At 42.5% G+C, this 16,982-nt stretch overlaps 2 protein-coding genes across 3 annotated transcripts in view; both read left to right on the forward strand.

Annotated features, from left to right (window-relative positions):
• LOC118452738 (lysine-specific demethylase 2B-like) overlaps nucleotides 1–11,166 on the forward strand; it is a 31,205-nt gene extending 20,039 nt beyond the window's left edge. Inside the window, exons 4-5 of the mRNA XM_035898543.1 lie at nucleotides 7,890–8,068; nucleotides 10,996–11,166. Of these exons, the coding sequence (XP_035754436.1) occupies nucleotides 7,890–8,068; nucleotides 10,996–11,166 (350 nt within the window). The remainder of the gene's footprint in view (nucleotides 1–7,889; nucleotides 8,069–10,995) is intronic.
• A 66-nt stretch (nucleotides 11,167–11,232) lies between these two features.
• The window catches only part of LOC104130143 (lysine-specific demethylase 2B), an 86,482-nt gene continuing 80,732 nt past the window's right edge, over nucleotides 11,233–16,982 (forward strand). For both annotated transcript variants that reach the window (XM_035898557.1, XM_035898558.1), the window contains exon 1: nucleotides 11,233–11,302. In XM_035898557.1, the coding sequence (XP_035754450.1) occupies nucleotides 11,280–11,302 (23 nt within the window). In that variant the 5' untranslated portion in view covers nucleotides 11,233–11,279. The remainder of the gene's footprint in view (nucleotides 11,303–16,982) is intronic.

Raw genomic sequence — 16,982 nt, forward strand, 5'->3', positions numbered from 1 at the left:
TTATCATGCACTGGTTTTGTGCCTCTTAAATAGCTTATTGTTTAAGAAGAAAAGCTCCAGTCTGTAACATCAGAAGGGGACGTTGGGGCTATGGTTCAGTCCCCCTGTATGATTTCCCACAGTAGCCACCAGCACTGGTGCTCGATGCACAACCCTTACCCTGATGTTTGTGGAACTGTGCTGTGAAGCAGGCAGGGAGCTGACGCCGCTTAAAAAAATTATTTAAGCCTCATCAGTTTCTTGAGTACTGGTGAGCAGTTTGTATCATGAAACCAGGACCTGGGGCAGAGAGAGGTTAAAACTTACCCAGTGTTCCTGATAGACTGGAAATAGAAACCTGTCCCTCTAATTCCAGTATTGTGCTCTGGTGCCAGACCATCTTTTTGTTATCTAAACTGGCATCTAGTTTTTGCTATTGCTGCCTATTATGTGCTCCGGTATAGTGTCTCTATTCTTTGTGCTACCCACTGCATCTAACAACTTGGGGGTTTGCCATACCAATTAAGCAAGTCTAAATTGGTGTCCTGCTCATTCTCTTCGTTCTCTCCCCACTTCAGGCATTGCTCTCCTGTCCCCTTCCTGTGTGCTGGCATGGGCTTTGTTCTTTCTTGCAGTGAAGTGGTTCAGAAATTTGAACTGGCAGAAAACTCACACTGTCTTCCTCTCTTGCAGAGAGGGGGAGGTGTGTATATATATATATGTATGTATTTTTAATGCTGGCTTAGCTCTCAGCACTAACTGATGCTGGGCTAGATCATGATGGGTGTAGCCTTCTACCTCTGTGATGAGTTTCCAGTGGGGAGCTGTGCATCTGGGGAGAGTGCCTGATGAGTGAGCATTGTTCCATGATCAGGGCTTCTGTGCAATAAAATAAATTTAAAAAAGGTAATTGGTGCTCCCTCTTTATGCTTTTTTTTGGCTCTTAAAAATAAAAATGAAATACTATAACACTTGCTTGCCTATGTTTAGCATGTCCGCTGACTTGCCATTTTGGAAGTAGAACCGTTTCTATTTTTAGAGCTGAGCTTCCTGTTTGCGCTCTCTTTAAGTTTGGCCTAACACAGTCAAACTCTTTAAAAAAAATCTTAGTTAAACTGGGACAGTTTTGCTAAAAACAGCCATGTTCATGTCCGGGTGTAAACAGCAGTAAATCTGCTTTGAATTAAAGTTATAATAAAAATTAAACCTCTCAAAAGTATGTATTTCCATGATGTCAAAGCATGAAAGTGAAATTGAACTGATGTGTTGATGTGGTCACAGTCATCTCAAAGCCTCTGTCTACAAGTGGATTTAAAAACTAGTTGTCCATGTGGGAAAATTAACCAGAATAGCTATTTTAGAATAACTCCCCATATCACACTGTTCTTCTGCAGTATGCATCCTCTGCTTTAGCTCATCCAAGCCGGAAAAGAGCTGTCTTATTCTGGAGGAATAGCACCCAAAATTCTAAACATTTCGTGGTAGCTGTTATGTTTTAGTGTCACCTTAGTCCGAAATGACCTTCAGGTGTAGCTATGCCTTTACCTAAAAATATGTATTAATGTCAGCATGTTCTGGAAGTCTGATGTAATCACAGCTATATACATCTTAAGATGTCCTCATTAAACTGAGGATACTAGATGTGTTGTGTTGTTGCCAACCCTTTGATGGGACACCTTTACACACCAATCTTGACCAAAGGAGAGCTTGCAGGATTGCTGATAGAAGTGACATGTTAATTGGTAACATGTATGGTAGTCGAAGGTCTACTTCCATCTCCTAGTTGCCAAGCATCAGGAAATCAAGGCTATAATGTTTCTCATTATGGGCTGATGATGATATTTCAAAAGGCAGAAAAGGCAATCTAATGGAAAAGGCAGTCTTTCCCTCCCAGTTCTGGCTGTTCCACCCCTGCTTGTGCCATGCTGGCTCTTGACCCTGAGCTCCTTCTCCTGGTCCAGCTTTGGTGCATGTCTAACACTTCAGTGAGCTGATCCAGTTCACACTATCAGCAGAAAACTAGAAAAAGGAAAATATTTTCCTGATATCTTAGTAATCTCCATTTGCTTGCCCCAAAGTCAGAGGAGTGTCAGGGTCAAAGTGAGAGAAGGTCAGGGCTGCACAGCCAGGACAGGGGAGGTGAGACCTTTGAGGAGCAGGGAGCTTTTGAATCATCTCAGCCATCTCCCAAACCCTTTCCTTGACGGAGAGGCAAGCTCCATCCCTCTGAGCTGGATGCTGAGTTGTGGGCTGGGCTTTGGCAGATGCTGCTAGATGCCCTGGGCACAGCTATGTTCTTCTTCCCATCATTAATATTACTGGTGGAGCACATCACAAGAAAGTAAAGCTTGGAATTTACAATGTAAACAAGGCCATAAAAACCTAAATTGTCCTTTCTTTGTTGGGGTGTGGTTCTGCGTCAGAGGCACCTTTCCTAAAACTAAAAGGACAATAGATTGCATTGATCCAATCAGTGCTCCTTAGGACTTGTCTTTGAGAAAGATCAGCATGATTAACATGTCACTTAATAAAATAATTTAATTTCTGTAGGATTCTTAGTATGCAAAGATGCTCTCGATAGCGTAGGATACAATACTATAAAATGCTATTAACATGAAATTATTTAATTTTTATAATATTTTCCTATATTTTATCTGTTACTGTTAAATATTTTTATGTTGAGACATTTTAGGAAACGATCAATGGTCTTAAAATAGATTTGATAGCTAAATAAAACAAGATTTTCAACAGTTATATCCCTTCCCACTTTCCTTAGAACTTGTAGTATTTTCCTTTCTGTAATTGTTCTTGGTGTGCTAGCTCTGTCTTTTCAGCTACCCAGACTATGCTTATACTATAGGTTAAAGCATTTGAATACTGTATAAAAATTAAAAGTAAAATGTTTCTTTGGATATGGATTTTTTTTCCATGTGGTTTTCACTGGCTGAAGTTTCAAAGAATCACTGAAAATTACAGTTTATGGTTTTGGTAGATGTAAGGATACTAATTGATTCTATATAATGCCACTAAAACACATTATTTACCCTGAGCCTCTTTCTTTAATCTAGTCCTGTAGCATTAAGGCTTAAGACTTTTTGCTGGCTTAAGTTCTCCCAGTGGACATGCTCTAAATACCTTACCTTTTGTTGCATGAAAAAAACATAATAACATGGGTTATTGCAATTTGGCAGTTTTATACCAAATGATAAAGCTGCAGACACTGAAGAGGGGAAGGAGGGGGAGGTACATGTCAGGTACTTGTAGCTTTACATCTCCATGAGAAGGAAATAATTTAGCCCCACTGAAAAGGCTCTGGCTCTGCAGCCAGCATGGCGTGTGCTGGGGAGCTAGGGGGCGGACACCTGGGCCAGTGCGTGTAAAGATGAAAGGCAGAGAGCTCTGCAAAGGGGGAGCTGACTGGCTTGGGGATACTTGTTTCATGGTGGACCAGGCTTTGCTAGGGAAAGTGCTGGGTGAGAAAACTAACTGGGAGGCATGCAGGAGAGATGTGTGCAAGGCTCCGAGCTGGACTCTTATTTCCCTTTGTTCTTCTGTGCCCTCTGGTGGATCTGGGAGCGATGGTATTGGTACATCTCTCAACTTAAGTTGTTCTTACCCTGGATCTGAAATGCAGGGAATGCTGTGAATAGCTCCACTTGAGCAAGGACTTTCTGCTGTGATTCACGTCCCTCCCAGTTACTATGGGATATCATAATAGTCTCCTGTGGGTACCAGAAGAATACGTGCTTTCCAGCTCCAGGAGCTCTGGAGGGATTAACCGGGATGCAAGTCAAAGCCTCAGTCTTCAGGTACAATTAACCCGCTAATGAAGCTAGCAGATTTCCTAAGGCTCTGCCAAAAATCCTGTTTTACAAACCAAGGGTTTTTTTCCCAGTAAGAAGCATTAAGATTAGAAAGGACCAGCAGGCCTGTCCCTTGGCATTTGAGGTTAGTTTCTGGTTGCAGACACTATATTGTACTTTGGGCACAGATCTTAGTTCAGTCACAAAGGGTTAAAATAATCCCCGAGGTAGCTTTATCCTCTTAATGAACGGGCTTGATAATCATTCTTACAGAAAGGACACTTTGTCTTTCCTCTGCTGTGGCAGAGTTGCACCTTTTCCTGCCGGTGGTGCACTGGGGAAGAGACAGCAGCCTAGCAAACACGGGTGTAATTTTCACCTCTGATTCACACTGCCGGCACATTTTTCATATTCTACCGCATGCTGCATGTTGCTTTGCTTATGGACCACCTCTTGCTTCCACTGCTCCTAATACCAATGCTAAATCCACGTCAGGGGGAGGGATGGGCTCTTCTGAAGGCTGGAGTCTGGTAGCCTGGATAATGCTGCAGTCTGAAGCTGTTCCAGGCCAAGGCAGGTGAAGGCAGTGCTTCACCTTTTTAGAAATGGGAAACGGCAACTGTTGGAATCCAGAGGAGATTAATTATTAGAATCCCAGAATTTCCCATTTACTGTTCCCTCTCTGGCAAATAGTTACAATAGTCTACATGTGAAGCAAAGTGTGGGTGCAAATTCTGCAGGGGAGATTGATGAGAGCTTTGCTGAATGAGTTTGGAGTTGGAGCCTGTCACTCCTGAAGTCTCTCTTTGGGGTGGACTTGGTGAAGCTGTGATTTGTGAAACTATTTGCTGATGAAGGGAAGGTGCCTGGGGAGCTTTCATTCATGAAGTGCAGTTCTCTTTCTGACTAGAGGACAAGGTTTGACTCCCTGTTGCTCTTAAAATATTTTTGTGGAGAAGCCCAGAAAAGAGAGGAGCAAATCTCCATACCAAGCCAACTTGTACAGGGTGGGCAGTGGGAGGCAGGGCCTCTGCACAAGTCATTTTTCCTCCAGGTGTTTGTTTCTGTGTAAAAAATTATATTCAGTGTATAGAAATGTTGTAGGATTTAGTCTGTTAAAACCTTTACAGCATCTTGGTCACTAGGCCTCTAAATAAAGGGAAGAGATATTATATATGAGATATTATATATGCTATTCCTCCTCTTAATTTTATTATGGATTTTACTAATATGTGGGCTAGAGGAACTTGATTTTTTTTTTAAGGTTTCAAATGAAGCATAGTTCTAAAGTAGCTCTTCCTGATTGATTTGATTTTCCAGCTTACATCTCTGCAACTGATTCTTCCCTCTCCTTCTTGCTTTTGCCTGTTCCTCTTGTCAAAGATGGCGCTAGCCTGTTTCTTAGTTACTGTCTTTGTGATCCTTTGGGGATTCACTTGTGCTTGATGAGTAAGCAGCAGTAGAGGAGGAAGACATTTCTTCTTTAGGCTGTAAAATCCCTTCCAGTGAACCCTAGCATCACCACTTTGCCTCTGAGTCACATCTGCTGCAGGAGAGGAAACGCCTCTTAATCCTGCATCGTCCAGGCATTGCCCAGTCAAGACTTATACTGGAAAAAAAATCCCGGTAAGCCAAGGATGAGGTGATACATGGTGCACTGAAGCCATGTGGGCAGTAAGAGATGCTCGTTGCCAGCTAGGGATGCTGGTATATGTTAGTCCATGTGCAGCAAGTGATGAGCTGAAGTGAGAAATATGGTCCATACCAGGGCAAGAGGATACCAGGGTCGCTGAGATCCTGCTGGGACTTGGTGCACCGCATCAGGCTTGATTGAGCGGGGTCCCTTCTTAGAGGACAGGGTGAGAGTGTGGCAAGAGGATATCTAGGAAATGGTTAACAGAAATGGTACATCAAGTAAAATGCGTGTCAGAGATGTTCAGAAATTCTGCCTGACCTAAGACCTCTCAGCCTGTCGCCACTTTTTGGAGCCTCTCTGTGCTTCTTTCCCTTGTCCTTTACCTGTCTCCCCTTCTGGATGATACTTTTTAACCTTCTTCTAGGGGTAGGAAATAAAAGAAAGAGCTGAATCTTTTCAAGAAAGAAGAGATAAAGTTGGCAGTAAGCCAGAACCACTAGGAAGTGGGCAGCGAGCACAAGGCTGTTAACCTGTAATTATACATCTCAAATTTTGTGAGCGGTACTCCAGGAATCATTATGTACGGGGTTGTTTGATAGTACTGTGGTTTAAGAGAAAAACATCCCCTCAAATTACTCTTACATTTGGAAGTCAAGAGACTATCAATTCAAATCTTAGCTCTTCTGCCTGTAATTGATAATCGTGTACATTTAACAAACCTGCTATTGAACTGGGCCTCGTATTTTTAATTCATGAGGTAACTGCTGTTTTTTCTTTCAGAAAGGATAATTAAGAGGCTGTACAAGGTCAATTCCAGCAAAGCTGAGATCAAACCTAGACTGTAATATGGCAGATCCCAGAGTCTGCCATGCAGTCCTTCAAGTATAATTTTTCGGTATCTGCGTACTTAACCCCTCTGGGCTGTAGCCACAGCTTTAATCCTCAGGCACTGGAAGCCAGAAATCAGCCTGGCTTGTATCCAGGGGCTGTTTAACAGGACTTCACCTCAGTTGCTCACCTATTGAGTTGAAAAAAGACCAGTCCCCCTAGACAGTGAAGTTAACAGTTAAAAAAACAACAGCAACAAACCGCAACCCAAAATTAGATTTTATGTATGTTGTTTCAAACATGCAAATACCAACTTTAAGGACTGTCATGCTTTTTCACACATAACTAAACTTTCTCCCCATCCTGCCTCAAGGTGGCAACACTACGTACAGTCCCAAACTCAGACTAAGGATGAAATCCTGTTCACCGGCCTTGCAGTGAAGACTTTGACTGACGGGCCGGTGGGACTATTCCAGATTTACACTGTATAAATTTTTCTTTTTGATTACAAAGCTTTATGGTCTTGAGTTCCTTTCCAGAATCATTATCACATCTGTCACTGTCATTGCTATCAGTGGCTAAGGATGTTTTTAATGGAGTGATGCAATCCAAACTATCATTCTTGCTGAAATACTGCTCCCAAGCACACAATAGGCCAGGTGCTGTAATTATTAATAATTCCCTCTGATGGCATATATCGGCCCTCCATTTTGTTTTAATGCAATTTATTTTGAGTTATTTCTTCGGCAGTGAAAATGGTTTTGGAGTGATTTTTTTTGGAAGCGTTGCGAGTCTGTTTGCTGGAATCCTTCTCTCCTGGAAATGAGGCATGTCTCTCATGGGCTCCCGTTCGCTCACACACAAATGAACTGCTAATTAGGATGATGAAATTGCTGGGAGAGGTGAAACCTTCCAGTTGGCCAAAGAGAAGATTGTGGATTAATCTGTGTAAAGCTGAAGGCTCGACTAAAACTGCTGTTCAACATTCTGGTGCTAATGAGACTTGTATGTCTGCCACTCGAGAAGCTGAAAGTATGTCCTGTAGTTTTTGTTGAGAGATCCAAAGTGGGGGCTCACTCTTCTGTGGCATTTAGTGCTTTCATCTCCACTGACGATGACTGGAATTGAGAATGCTCAGCAATCTGTATAAGGTGTTCAGCAGTTTATAGCATCCGGTGATGCAAGGCAGTTTGCTCTTTATGGATAATTTTTGTACATGAGTAAAAGCATCTTGAGAGGCATATGGGTGTTTAGAAAATTGCGGAGTATGATTTGGAGAGCTATTTGTCTTCCGTGCCTCCTGCTACCATATTATATCGCGTCTTCATAGTTTTTAATGTACTTCTGCTCATGTCAATTCATGCAAAGGAGGAAACTCTCTACCTTGCTGAAGCAGAGACACCAAGTGACTTGTTCAGTGTCATACTGAGCACAAAGTTCACTTCCAAGATAGTTCTCTGCTCACTGTTAGAGCTGCTCAGGACCCGTGGAAGGACTGATGCTGGTCTCTCATGCCCTTAAGAACAGTTTCCATCCTGTTGTTGAGAATTTATACATATATATAATTATATATATATATTTGTGTATATATGTGTAAATAAAGCAAAGGTAAATGTTTTGAGAGTGCCTCTGTGTGTTTGCAGGAAGCCGACGGATAGTGGACGTGATGGATGTGAACACACAGAGAGGTGTTGAAATGAGCATGTCTCAATTTGTGAGATACTATGAAACACCAGAGGCTCAGCGTGAAAAACTCTACAATGTCATCAGCCTGGAGTTCAGTCACACGAAGCTGGAGAACATTGTCAAGCGCCCCAATGTGGTAAGGGATCCTGTGGTGATGGTGTTTATTTTCAGCTTCTTCCCAGTCATTGGTTGCTTCATAAGAAATAAAACATGGAGTTTAAACACAGTGATGTGAAGTACCTGTAACTCCTGTCCATTTAGTGTTAGGATCTCATTTTTACCCAAGTAGACAGCTGGTCTCCTTGACAGTGGAACTTAATTTACAGGAATCAGGTACCTGATGAGCTCTTATTCATGCAATTTGTACAGATACCCAGTTCCTCTCAAGGTATTTAAGGGAAATTCCATGCAAAATTAAATATGTGTCAATTGTTTTTCCTCCTCTAAGGAGGAGGAAGTTTAAAGCTATTATCAGGAAGCTCAAATTCCTTTTATATGAACCCTCCTATTAACTAAAAAATGTTCAGGGGGCTCCAAAGCAAAAAAGTTGACAACACATGTATTAAATGTAAAAATGTATACATAATTAAATCAGCATAATTACTGCTATGTCAGAATTGGCAGTGTCAGAGAAAGGGAATAGATTTGCACACATTTTTTAAAGGTAGAGGGTTCTTGTGATTTTGTTTCCCAATGGAGTCACCAGCAGTGAAACCGTGACCTTGTTAATAAAGAAGATTTCATTCATCACTAAATGTAGCCAAGTGTGGGCGAGGATTAGAGCATCAATTCAGTAATACACAGGGATGGAGGAAGTGGCATTGGAGGTTTCAGGGTGTCTCCTCAGGACACTGGGCAGAGACTTTGGGCATTGGTCCTGGTTGATTAGGGAACGAAGGGACTTCTCAAAGCAGAATGTGTGCTGCTTGTTCCCTCTGTATCTGCTTGTGGCACTGGATGCTCAAGGCACAGCTGGGTGTGAAGCTATAGCTCTATAATGTTTTGTTTGTAAACCCCTTTTGCCTTCTCATTTCTACATGCTAATCTAGTTATACCAGTAGGTTTTTTTTCTGGGGATGTCTGTTGCCTATGTAGACAATATAACACCACACTTATGCCTGAACAGGTCAGAAATAGATGGCAGCTCTAATTGCTGATTTGTAGAAGTAATTCTTACGTAGGCTTTTGTGTTCTGTTACACACATATCACAAATTGAATATTAAGCACAAATTTAGAAGTTTGTGCAGTTTTTGCTGTCCTTCAGACACTAGTGGGCAGTTTGGAAGTGCTCTGGGGAGTTTCTGGTGTTCAGTTGGTCCTGGTTTTCCCAAGCACATCATGCTTGGTGAGCTTTTAAAACATTTGGGCAAATCTCCTGGGTGCTCAGGACTGAAAAATGCAATTAGGTACCTGTTACCACACATAAATGAATGCTTCGTATCTGTTTGATATGGCCTGAGCGTTCAGTTGCTTGTAAGACCAAGGATATTTAGATCTCACTGAAAGAGAGATTTCCATTTTCGTTAGGTACTTGGAAATAAAAGAGAAGGTGCTGGGGGCTCAGAGAAAGTCCCGTACATAAAGTCAGTTACTAGTTGAATACTATATTTGTACAAGTGGGTCTCTTGAATTCTGCAGAGCTCTCTGAGCCCACGTAAGGCAGAAATCCTTGACTCATGTTCCCTGTTGTGTAAAGACTGTAGGTTGCAGTATCAGGATGTGGGAATTATTTCAGAATCGGGGCAGTAACCACCAATTTTGTTTTCACATACAACTGTGATATTCATGGAATTGGTACTATTTCTACTGGCTGCATTATCTCCCTTTGCCTCTTCTCAAAGTACTGTGTGTTACCAACAGTACCTGATGCAGATGGAGAAATAGATAGGGGCCAGCCCCAATCTGCAAGAATTTCATGTGCTAATTGCCATATTATGAAAATCCCCGGGGGATACAGTTAAGTTGAATCATACAAATAACATTCTTGGGTGGGCCTTTAAAAAGATTTAGCAGTCAGGAAGCTAAGTGGGGTGCTAACCGTGACTGAATTTGACTTCTCCGTTCTTGCCGCACACAGTCAGAGAACAGCTTTGTCACCAAGGCCTAGGATAGGTCTTGCAGTCCTTATTGACCCATGAATGGAGGTTCATTCACGCATCACAATTTTCTGAGCTGGGTCGGGATGTACAGCCACACTGTGGCCAAACGCAGCACTACAGCCTTGTTGGACTTCCCAAATTGACTGGTGTTTTCCCCTGTTTTGAAACCTGGCACATGTGATCCACTTGCATAACCAGAAGGGAGTGTTCTGGATATCTAGCACAGGTTCCATCACAAAACAGACCAAAGAATTAGTCCCAGGCTTGTCCTTGCTATGGCTGTGATGGACAGATTGCAGTTCGTGCCCTGGTGCCCAGCGCAGGAGCTGTGTTTCAATGTCCCTGAACAATCTTCAGTTTCTGTCTCTTTCTCACCTTGCTGGCAATATGTTTCCAACTGCTTAGCTTTTTCCGTTTTCTCCTGCCCACACTTCCTAAAAGTTTGGCTTCTGGACAAGAACTTTGGTGAATTTATACCCAAGTAGAACAATGAAGGAAATGCCCAGTAGGCGATAATGTAATTACTCAAATCAGAATTTGGCCAGAACAATGGTGTCAATGTCCCTTGAAATGTAAGGTATTGGAATAGTATAATCTCTTTTATGTTTGTATTTTAATGTTCTTTAATGCGATTTCTAGGTTATTGGCTGCAAATGTTTGAATACAGACAGCAGGTGATGCTGCAAGAGAAGGTGCTCACAGGTGCCCATAGGCCAGAATTTGCACCCAGTTAAGCTGACTACAAAGCTTTCCTTACTCTGGGTTGCAAAGGGCAGAGTTGTTCTGATGGAAGTGCTGTACTTCAACAAGCTGGGTCCACAGGACTTTGGTTGAACAGCAAGGTTCTTGCTGTCTGTGAGCATCTGCTGGTCTGCTGCTGTTATTGCTAATGAGTTTTAGCCAACAGGAGTATATCCTACCCTGTGTTCAGTAACTAACAGTTGATTTTGGTGGGGCTTTCAGGTGGACTTAGTCGACTGGGTGGATAATATGTGGCCACAGCATTTAAAGGAGAGACAGACGGATGCTACCAATGCTATTTCAGAGATGAAATACCCCAAAGTGAAAAAGCTGCTGCTGTTATTGTTAATGAGTTTTAGCCAACAAGAGTATATCCTACCCTGTGTTCAGTAACTAACAGTTGATTTTGGTGGGGCTTTCAGGTGGACTTAGTCGACTGGGTGGATAATATGTGGCCACAGCATTTAAAGGAGAGACAGACGGATGCTACCAATGCTATTTCAGAGATGAAATACCCCAAAGTGAAAAAGTAAGTTTATGTCTTTAAAAGGCTCTACTCTTGACCTACTTGATTAATTCCTTTTGAACTCCAAAGCTGGTAGGAGAGGAGATAATGATTTATTTATTTTTCAGTGAGCAGGAAGGGGGGTTGCTGTGGCTGACTTGTGTGAGCTGTGTAATACCTACTGATGGACTGTACTAGCTTTTAAGGAGTACAATTTTGTATTTGAGAACATTGTGGATGCTTCATGTTCTTAAAGCCTGTGGTTACAGTCTTTAAGAGAGGAATATTCTGTTCTAAATATTACTATTTAGAAGTTCTCAACATGTTTTATTCTAAATATTTTTAATTGAGAAATAATTCACAGTTTGCTGAATACAATCTTTAATCAAATCCCTTTTAAAAGTACACTTTTATTTTCCTGGTTTGAGCAACTCTGTTTTGAAAATGGCAGACTGACCTTAAATTGTAAATTCTCCAAAGTGCTACCCAAAGAAATCACTTCCCAGACTACAGATACGTCATACAGTTCACACAGTACAGTCAAGGTGCTTCTGTAGGCTGGGTTCATATCCTTCCCAGGTTCTAAACTACTAATGGCTGAAAAGTTACTGGATGAGAGATGTTTTGTGAAATGAACTTGAAGTCCATTTTTAATAGGTGTCAGTGTCCCCAAAAACTCTTCATGCTATTTCACTTTTCTGTTTATTCTTTCAACAGCAAGAACAAGTACTGGGCTGACTATATAGACTGTATTTCTTGTTTCAGAGGACCCGCTCAGGGCAGGTTTGAGACCAAACACAAGAGCAGTTTGTCTTGCTTCTGCTCTAGTTTTTGGGCAAGCTGTGATAGTATTACCTCACCTCCTCGGTTTGAATATCTTCCTTGAAGCTGTTTTTATGTGATGATTGGAAAAAGGAACTACTTTGAGAGCCTGAAAATGTGCACTATAAGTTTCATAATTAGTACAACTGAAGTAGGTGTTACTGTTAATGATATAATAGCTATTGACCTGTATGGCTGGTGAACACCCTATAATCCTGGAAGCACTTCACTGCTGTTTCTGTTTTAGAGGCATTTTCTATTGGCCAGAACTAATGCTGGCAGCATCCCAGGCTCTGCTGTTGAACTGACCTCTAGTGTTTCGCAAATTGCTTAGAACTGTTTCCAAACTGTCTAAAATAGATTGGTTCTAACATATACAAAGGAATGTGCAGTCAGAAAGTCATATGCAGCATTTACTCACATTCTGTAAAAATAAATATTTTGGAAGGTAAATGTCTTCATAATAGAAGAGCCCCTGTGGCAGGTGTCATGGGGAAGCCTGGTCCTACGATACGCTCAGCACCATTGATTTCAGCAGAGGCTAAAGATACTCGTATCATTCTGAAAAGAGTAAGCTGCTTGTTAGGGTAACTAGATACAGATAGGAGTGCCAAATTTCACATATGCATTTGGAAATGTCCTAAGTGACTTGCCTAAGGTCACACAATAAGCCAGTGGCTAGAGCAGAAAATAGAACCCAGGCAACTTGCTTCCCAAGTGGCTAGTCTACTAACTAACATTATTTATAATCTGCTAGAGCTAAGAAACTGAGTCATGATTCAGGACTTCAAGATTCATGGATTGTACAAGGTAAGAAGTAAATAAAAGGATCCCTTTCCTAGAGCAGGCACTATCCAGATGCTGAAAAAATTGTAGCAAGTAAACAAAACAAGGCAGAGATATTTTAAAGGATAAGGTAGCAACATGACTAACAGAAATTAGAAAAAAAAGCAGAGTATATTCTTGCAGTTCACTACTTGCATCATAAAATGCCAGATGGTAGGTTTCAAAGAGGGATTTTAGAGAAGTAGCAATTCAACAGATTTTGACATGGAGCTTTTCCCATGTGTGGGGGATGGCCTGGTAGAAGGGAAGGAGATGCCTGATAAAGAAGCAGACAGAGAGCCATTGAGGTTGCTGTCACTGGCAAAGTGAAGGTGGAGGTTGACAGCTTGATAAACTAGTAGATGTGATAGGTAGAGGGAAGCTAAACAGTGAAAGACTCTAAGCGCTTGACATGTGACAATAGTTTGATGTGGGGAAAAGGAGTTACCATGCATGAGAGTTAAAAGGCAAGGGTGATGCGGATGGAGTGATGAGGATGTTGCTAGTGAGCGTCATTGGGCATAAAGACTAGAGAAGGCTGATTTACAGCACTGCTGGCAACAAAACCCTCATCAGTCTGAAGAAGCAACAAAAATAAAAGCAGTAGCAAACATTGGTAGTCTAGGAACACAAGAGAAGTTGTATTGGATTAGGACAAAGATCCGTGGCATTCAGTAACCTGTCTGCTGTTGGCTGCTGTCATAGATGCCCTGGGAGGAGTGTAAGTAAGAACAGTCTAAGCATAAAATGATGCTGTCCCTTAAAATTCTCTTCTGAACTTCTGCTGTCTGCAGTTTAGGCAGGGGCTGTCCTGAGGTGGAAGTGGTTTCCGTGTGCTTAGTGACTCTCAAGAGATTTGTCTTCCATGAACTTGTCCAGTTAAAATAGGAACCAAGAGATTAGCTTTTTTCATCTCTGGAAATTCAGATTGACCCGTTCCTGTGTAGATACTAGTCCCAGCGATTGCTGTGAGTACCCAAAGGGTACTTAATAAGGGTACCCCTTATTAAAGAGATTGTGTTCAATTGTGGAGCTAAATGTCAGTGCTGTCACTTGTTTTGCGCTGCCCATTCTTTTATGTGAATTGTCAGTACTCATATGCTTTATTAATTACTGTTGTTGCTCAGAAATGGGATTGTTTCATTTCATTCTTGTTCTTAGCATTCTCATAATACTAAGAGTTTGCAGTATGCAATAACCACCATTAACGTGTTCCCTACAAACAAAAAGCACTCCAGCAAAAGCGTTGTGGTTTTGCAGACACAGATGGCATTACCAGACACAAATGTCTGTCTTGGCTCCTGCACGTCAAGTTCCGTGCTGGGAGTGAAGTTAGAGAACGCTCCATCTGCTGCACTGCTTTGGTTACCAGGAGCACTATGCGCGCTGGAGACCGCCCTGGCTTTCACTTGGACTTGCACCATTAACTTTTTTAAAAAATTCTGGGTAATGAGGTTATTTTTCTGTCTGTAAGTAAATGACTACTTACCTAATAGGAATCCTGGAGGACTGAATTAAGCGGGGAAACTATTTATGTCCAAAGTACATAAAACTTTCCAAATACTACCTCTTAAGCAGTAAGACAACATGAGAAATTAAGGGGATGGCTAGCTGAGATTGTAGTGACAAACCTCAAACTGATGTAAGTTGGCACTGCCCCTGAAAAAACCGTCCCATGCCCACATTGTCCCATCCTCATTGCTAGAATACGCCGTTGTGCAGCTGCAGAGTAAACTGGACTGGGGACTGGTCTGGCTGAAAACTGACTTGGAAATAAAGAAGAAAAATTGGTTGATTTTCAGGCCATCCAAACCACCACATGGCTGCATAAATGCTTGCGCCAACCAAAGGACAGTGCAGAAGTGTGAAAAAAAACACAGCGGTGGGATCATCGACAGACCCCTTCTGCAGTTCATGCAAAGTACGGGGCCATGAGGCACTGGGTGAGCAGAGCGAGCAGCTCATTGCTACCGAGGAAGCCTGCTCCTGCTCCTGCCTCCCCTCTTTCACATCCCTGGGTGCCAGTTCCTGCAAAGGGCCTGACAAACATGGGAGCCTGGTTGAAGAGGGCAGCGTGCTGTGTAACCAGGAGCCAGGGCAGGAGGAAAAGGCAAGCGCTGTTGTTACATCAGCTTTTTAGGGGCAGAAGCTTGTTGTATCGCCTCAGATGTCTGTGGTACTGCAAATCCTAAGGGTAGAAAACTGACAAAAGGAAACTGAACTGTGCTCAGAACTGCTTCCTTTCATCACGGTGCACCGTAACCATTTGCAGGTAGCTCAAAACAAGCTCAAATTTAGTTCTCTGTTCAAATTCAACCAGGACTGAAGCAATCCAGATACAGCTGAGCCTGAACCAAAGCAAAAAATTTACTGATTTGATTTCTCATTTATCAAAACAGATAGCCCTGCTGAAATTATTATCTTATCTGTTCATTACGTTTTGTGTTTGTGGCCTTGCGAGACTTTGCGAAACAGTAGCAGTGAAATAGCAAGTGTGCCAGGACATGATGGCTATAGAAATAGTAACAGGCACTTCTAATAACTGGATAGGGTTTGTGCTATGGAACAAATGAAAACGAAAGCCTCAGTCACTACAACACTCTTTTTGCCTTCAAAATTCTTCCTATTACTTAAAATATCTAAGCACTGCTATAATAGGTCTTTATATCGCTGTTATTCTTCGATTAAGCATGGGGTATCTTGTATGAAACATCTACCTGTTCACAGAAGGATCCTGCTCTGTTACCATGTACTCAGCCCTATTTTCCTTCTCCTAGGCTGTTACTCAGCCGTCTGTTCCTTTCTATTCATTCCTTTACTAAGTAGGGATGGATTTAAACAGATGCTAAAATGCTCTGCTGAGCTGTGGTCTAATTAGAAGCTGAGGGTGTGCCTCTGGAGACAGAGATTGCCCTTTGAATTGAGCAAGCTCCTAGGTCCCGCAACACAACCTGGCGCTGTTTTATGCGTGTGAGATACTCATATGCACTTTGTGTGTCATTTGTGAATTGCTTTTGACACAAAACCACTCTATAAATATAATTAAAACCAAGAAAATTAGACCAATAAGCGCAAGTTCTCATTAAAACTTTCCAAGCTAGCAAAGTAAATAAAACTTAATGTCTTCAAGTTAGTGTCTTGGTCTCAAATCCTCCTTTGTGTGGAGCTTGGAGAACTTGCAGTGTCACACGTGTAACTGAAATAAGCACTGGTGTTTAAAATGGCTTGGAGTGAGACTGGAGCTGAACAGCCCTATCATAAGGATGGAGAAACAAGTCGTGTTCTCACTGATACCAAAATGCTGTTCCAGGGGCAGACAGGCCTGGCTCTCTGTGAATTGGCAGCTTGGTTCATTTCCTTGTGGCAGTGGGCACCTTCTCAGAAAGTTAAGCTTCCAATTAAAAAAAAAAAAAACCAAGAAAAAAGAGACCTTTTCATTCTCACAGTTCAAAGGTAACCTTCCCAGCGGTAGCTAACGTACACCGCAGCAACAAGGCTTGCAGGCAGCCTGAGATGGTAGCTGGGTGCCGTTCTGCTGATCCTCGTGCCAAAATCTGGTGGCTGGAAGGTAAATAACGCTTTCCCTGGGAAGTCCCCACTTGTGGCAGCCGGGTGCTCAGGTGTGAGCCCACCCCACGCACTCCTGGGCTTGGTGTTTCACCTTGGATGGGACCGGGGCAAGGCTGGGGCCAGTAAAGCGTCGCCACTTGGAGCGTAATTTGCGGTCGCTTCACAAGATCTCTGGTGCGGACTGAGGTGTGTCGCAGATAATAGGCTTTCTCTTATCTCAGGTGTTCTTTTTGTTTGACTTGACTCAGATCGTAACCCCCTCAGGGCAGGAACCGGGTCGTTGGTGTGCTTTTGAAGTGCCTGGTGCCCGCACCATGTTTAATGATTAGTTACTTGGTCTTGATAGGCGGCGGTTTAGCTTTTACTTCAGCCTGGAAGCGCTGGTTACTACGGCCGGGCTGCCCCGCTCGGGAGCGGGGGAACGGGGCCCGGCGCATTTGTGCCTGCGGGGAAGCTGTGGGGCCGGTGGCGGAGGCCCGGTCCCCGG

The sequence above is a fragment of the Egretta garzetta genome, unplaced genomic scaffold (assembly GCF_000687185.1).
Source record: "Egretta garzetta isolate BGI_Z169 unplaced genomic scaffold, ASM68718v1 scaffold447, whole genome shotgun sequence".
Taxonomy (NCBI): domain Eukaryota; kingdom Metazoa; phylum Chordata; class Aves; order Pelecaniformes; family Ardeidae; genus Egretta; species Egretta garzetta.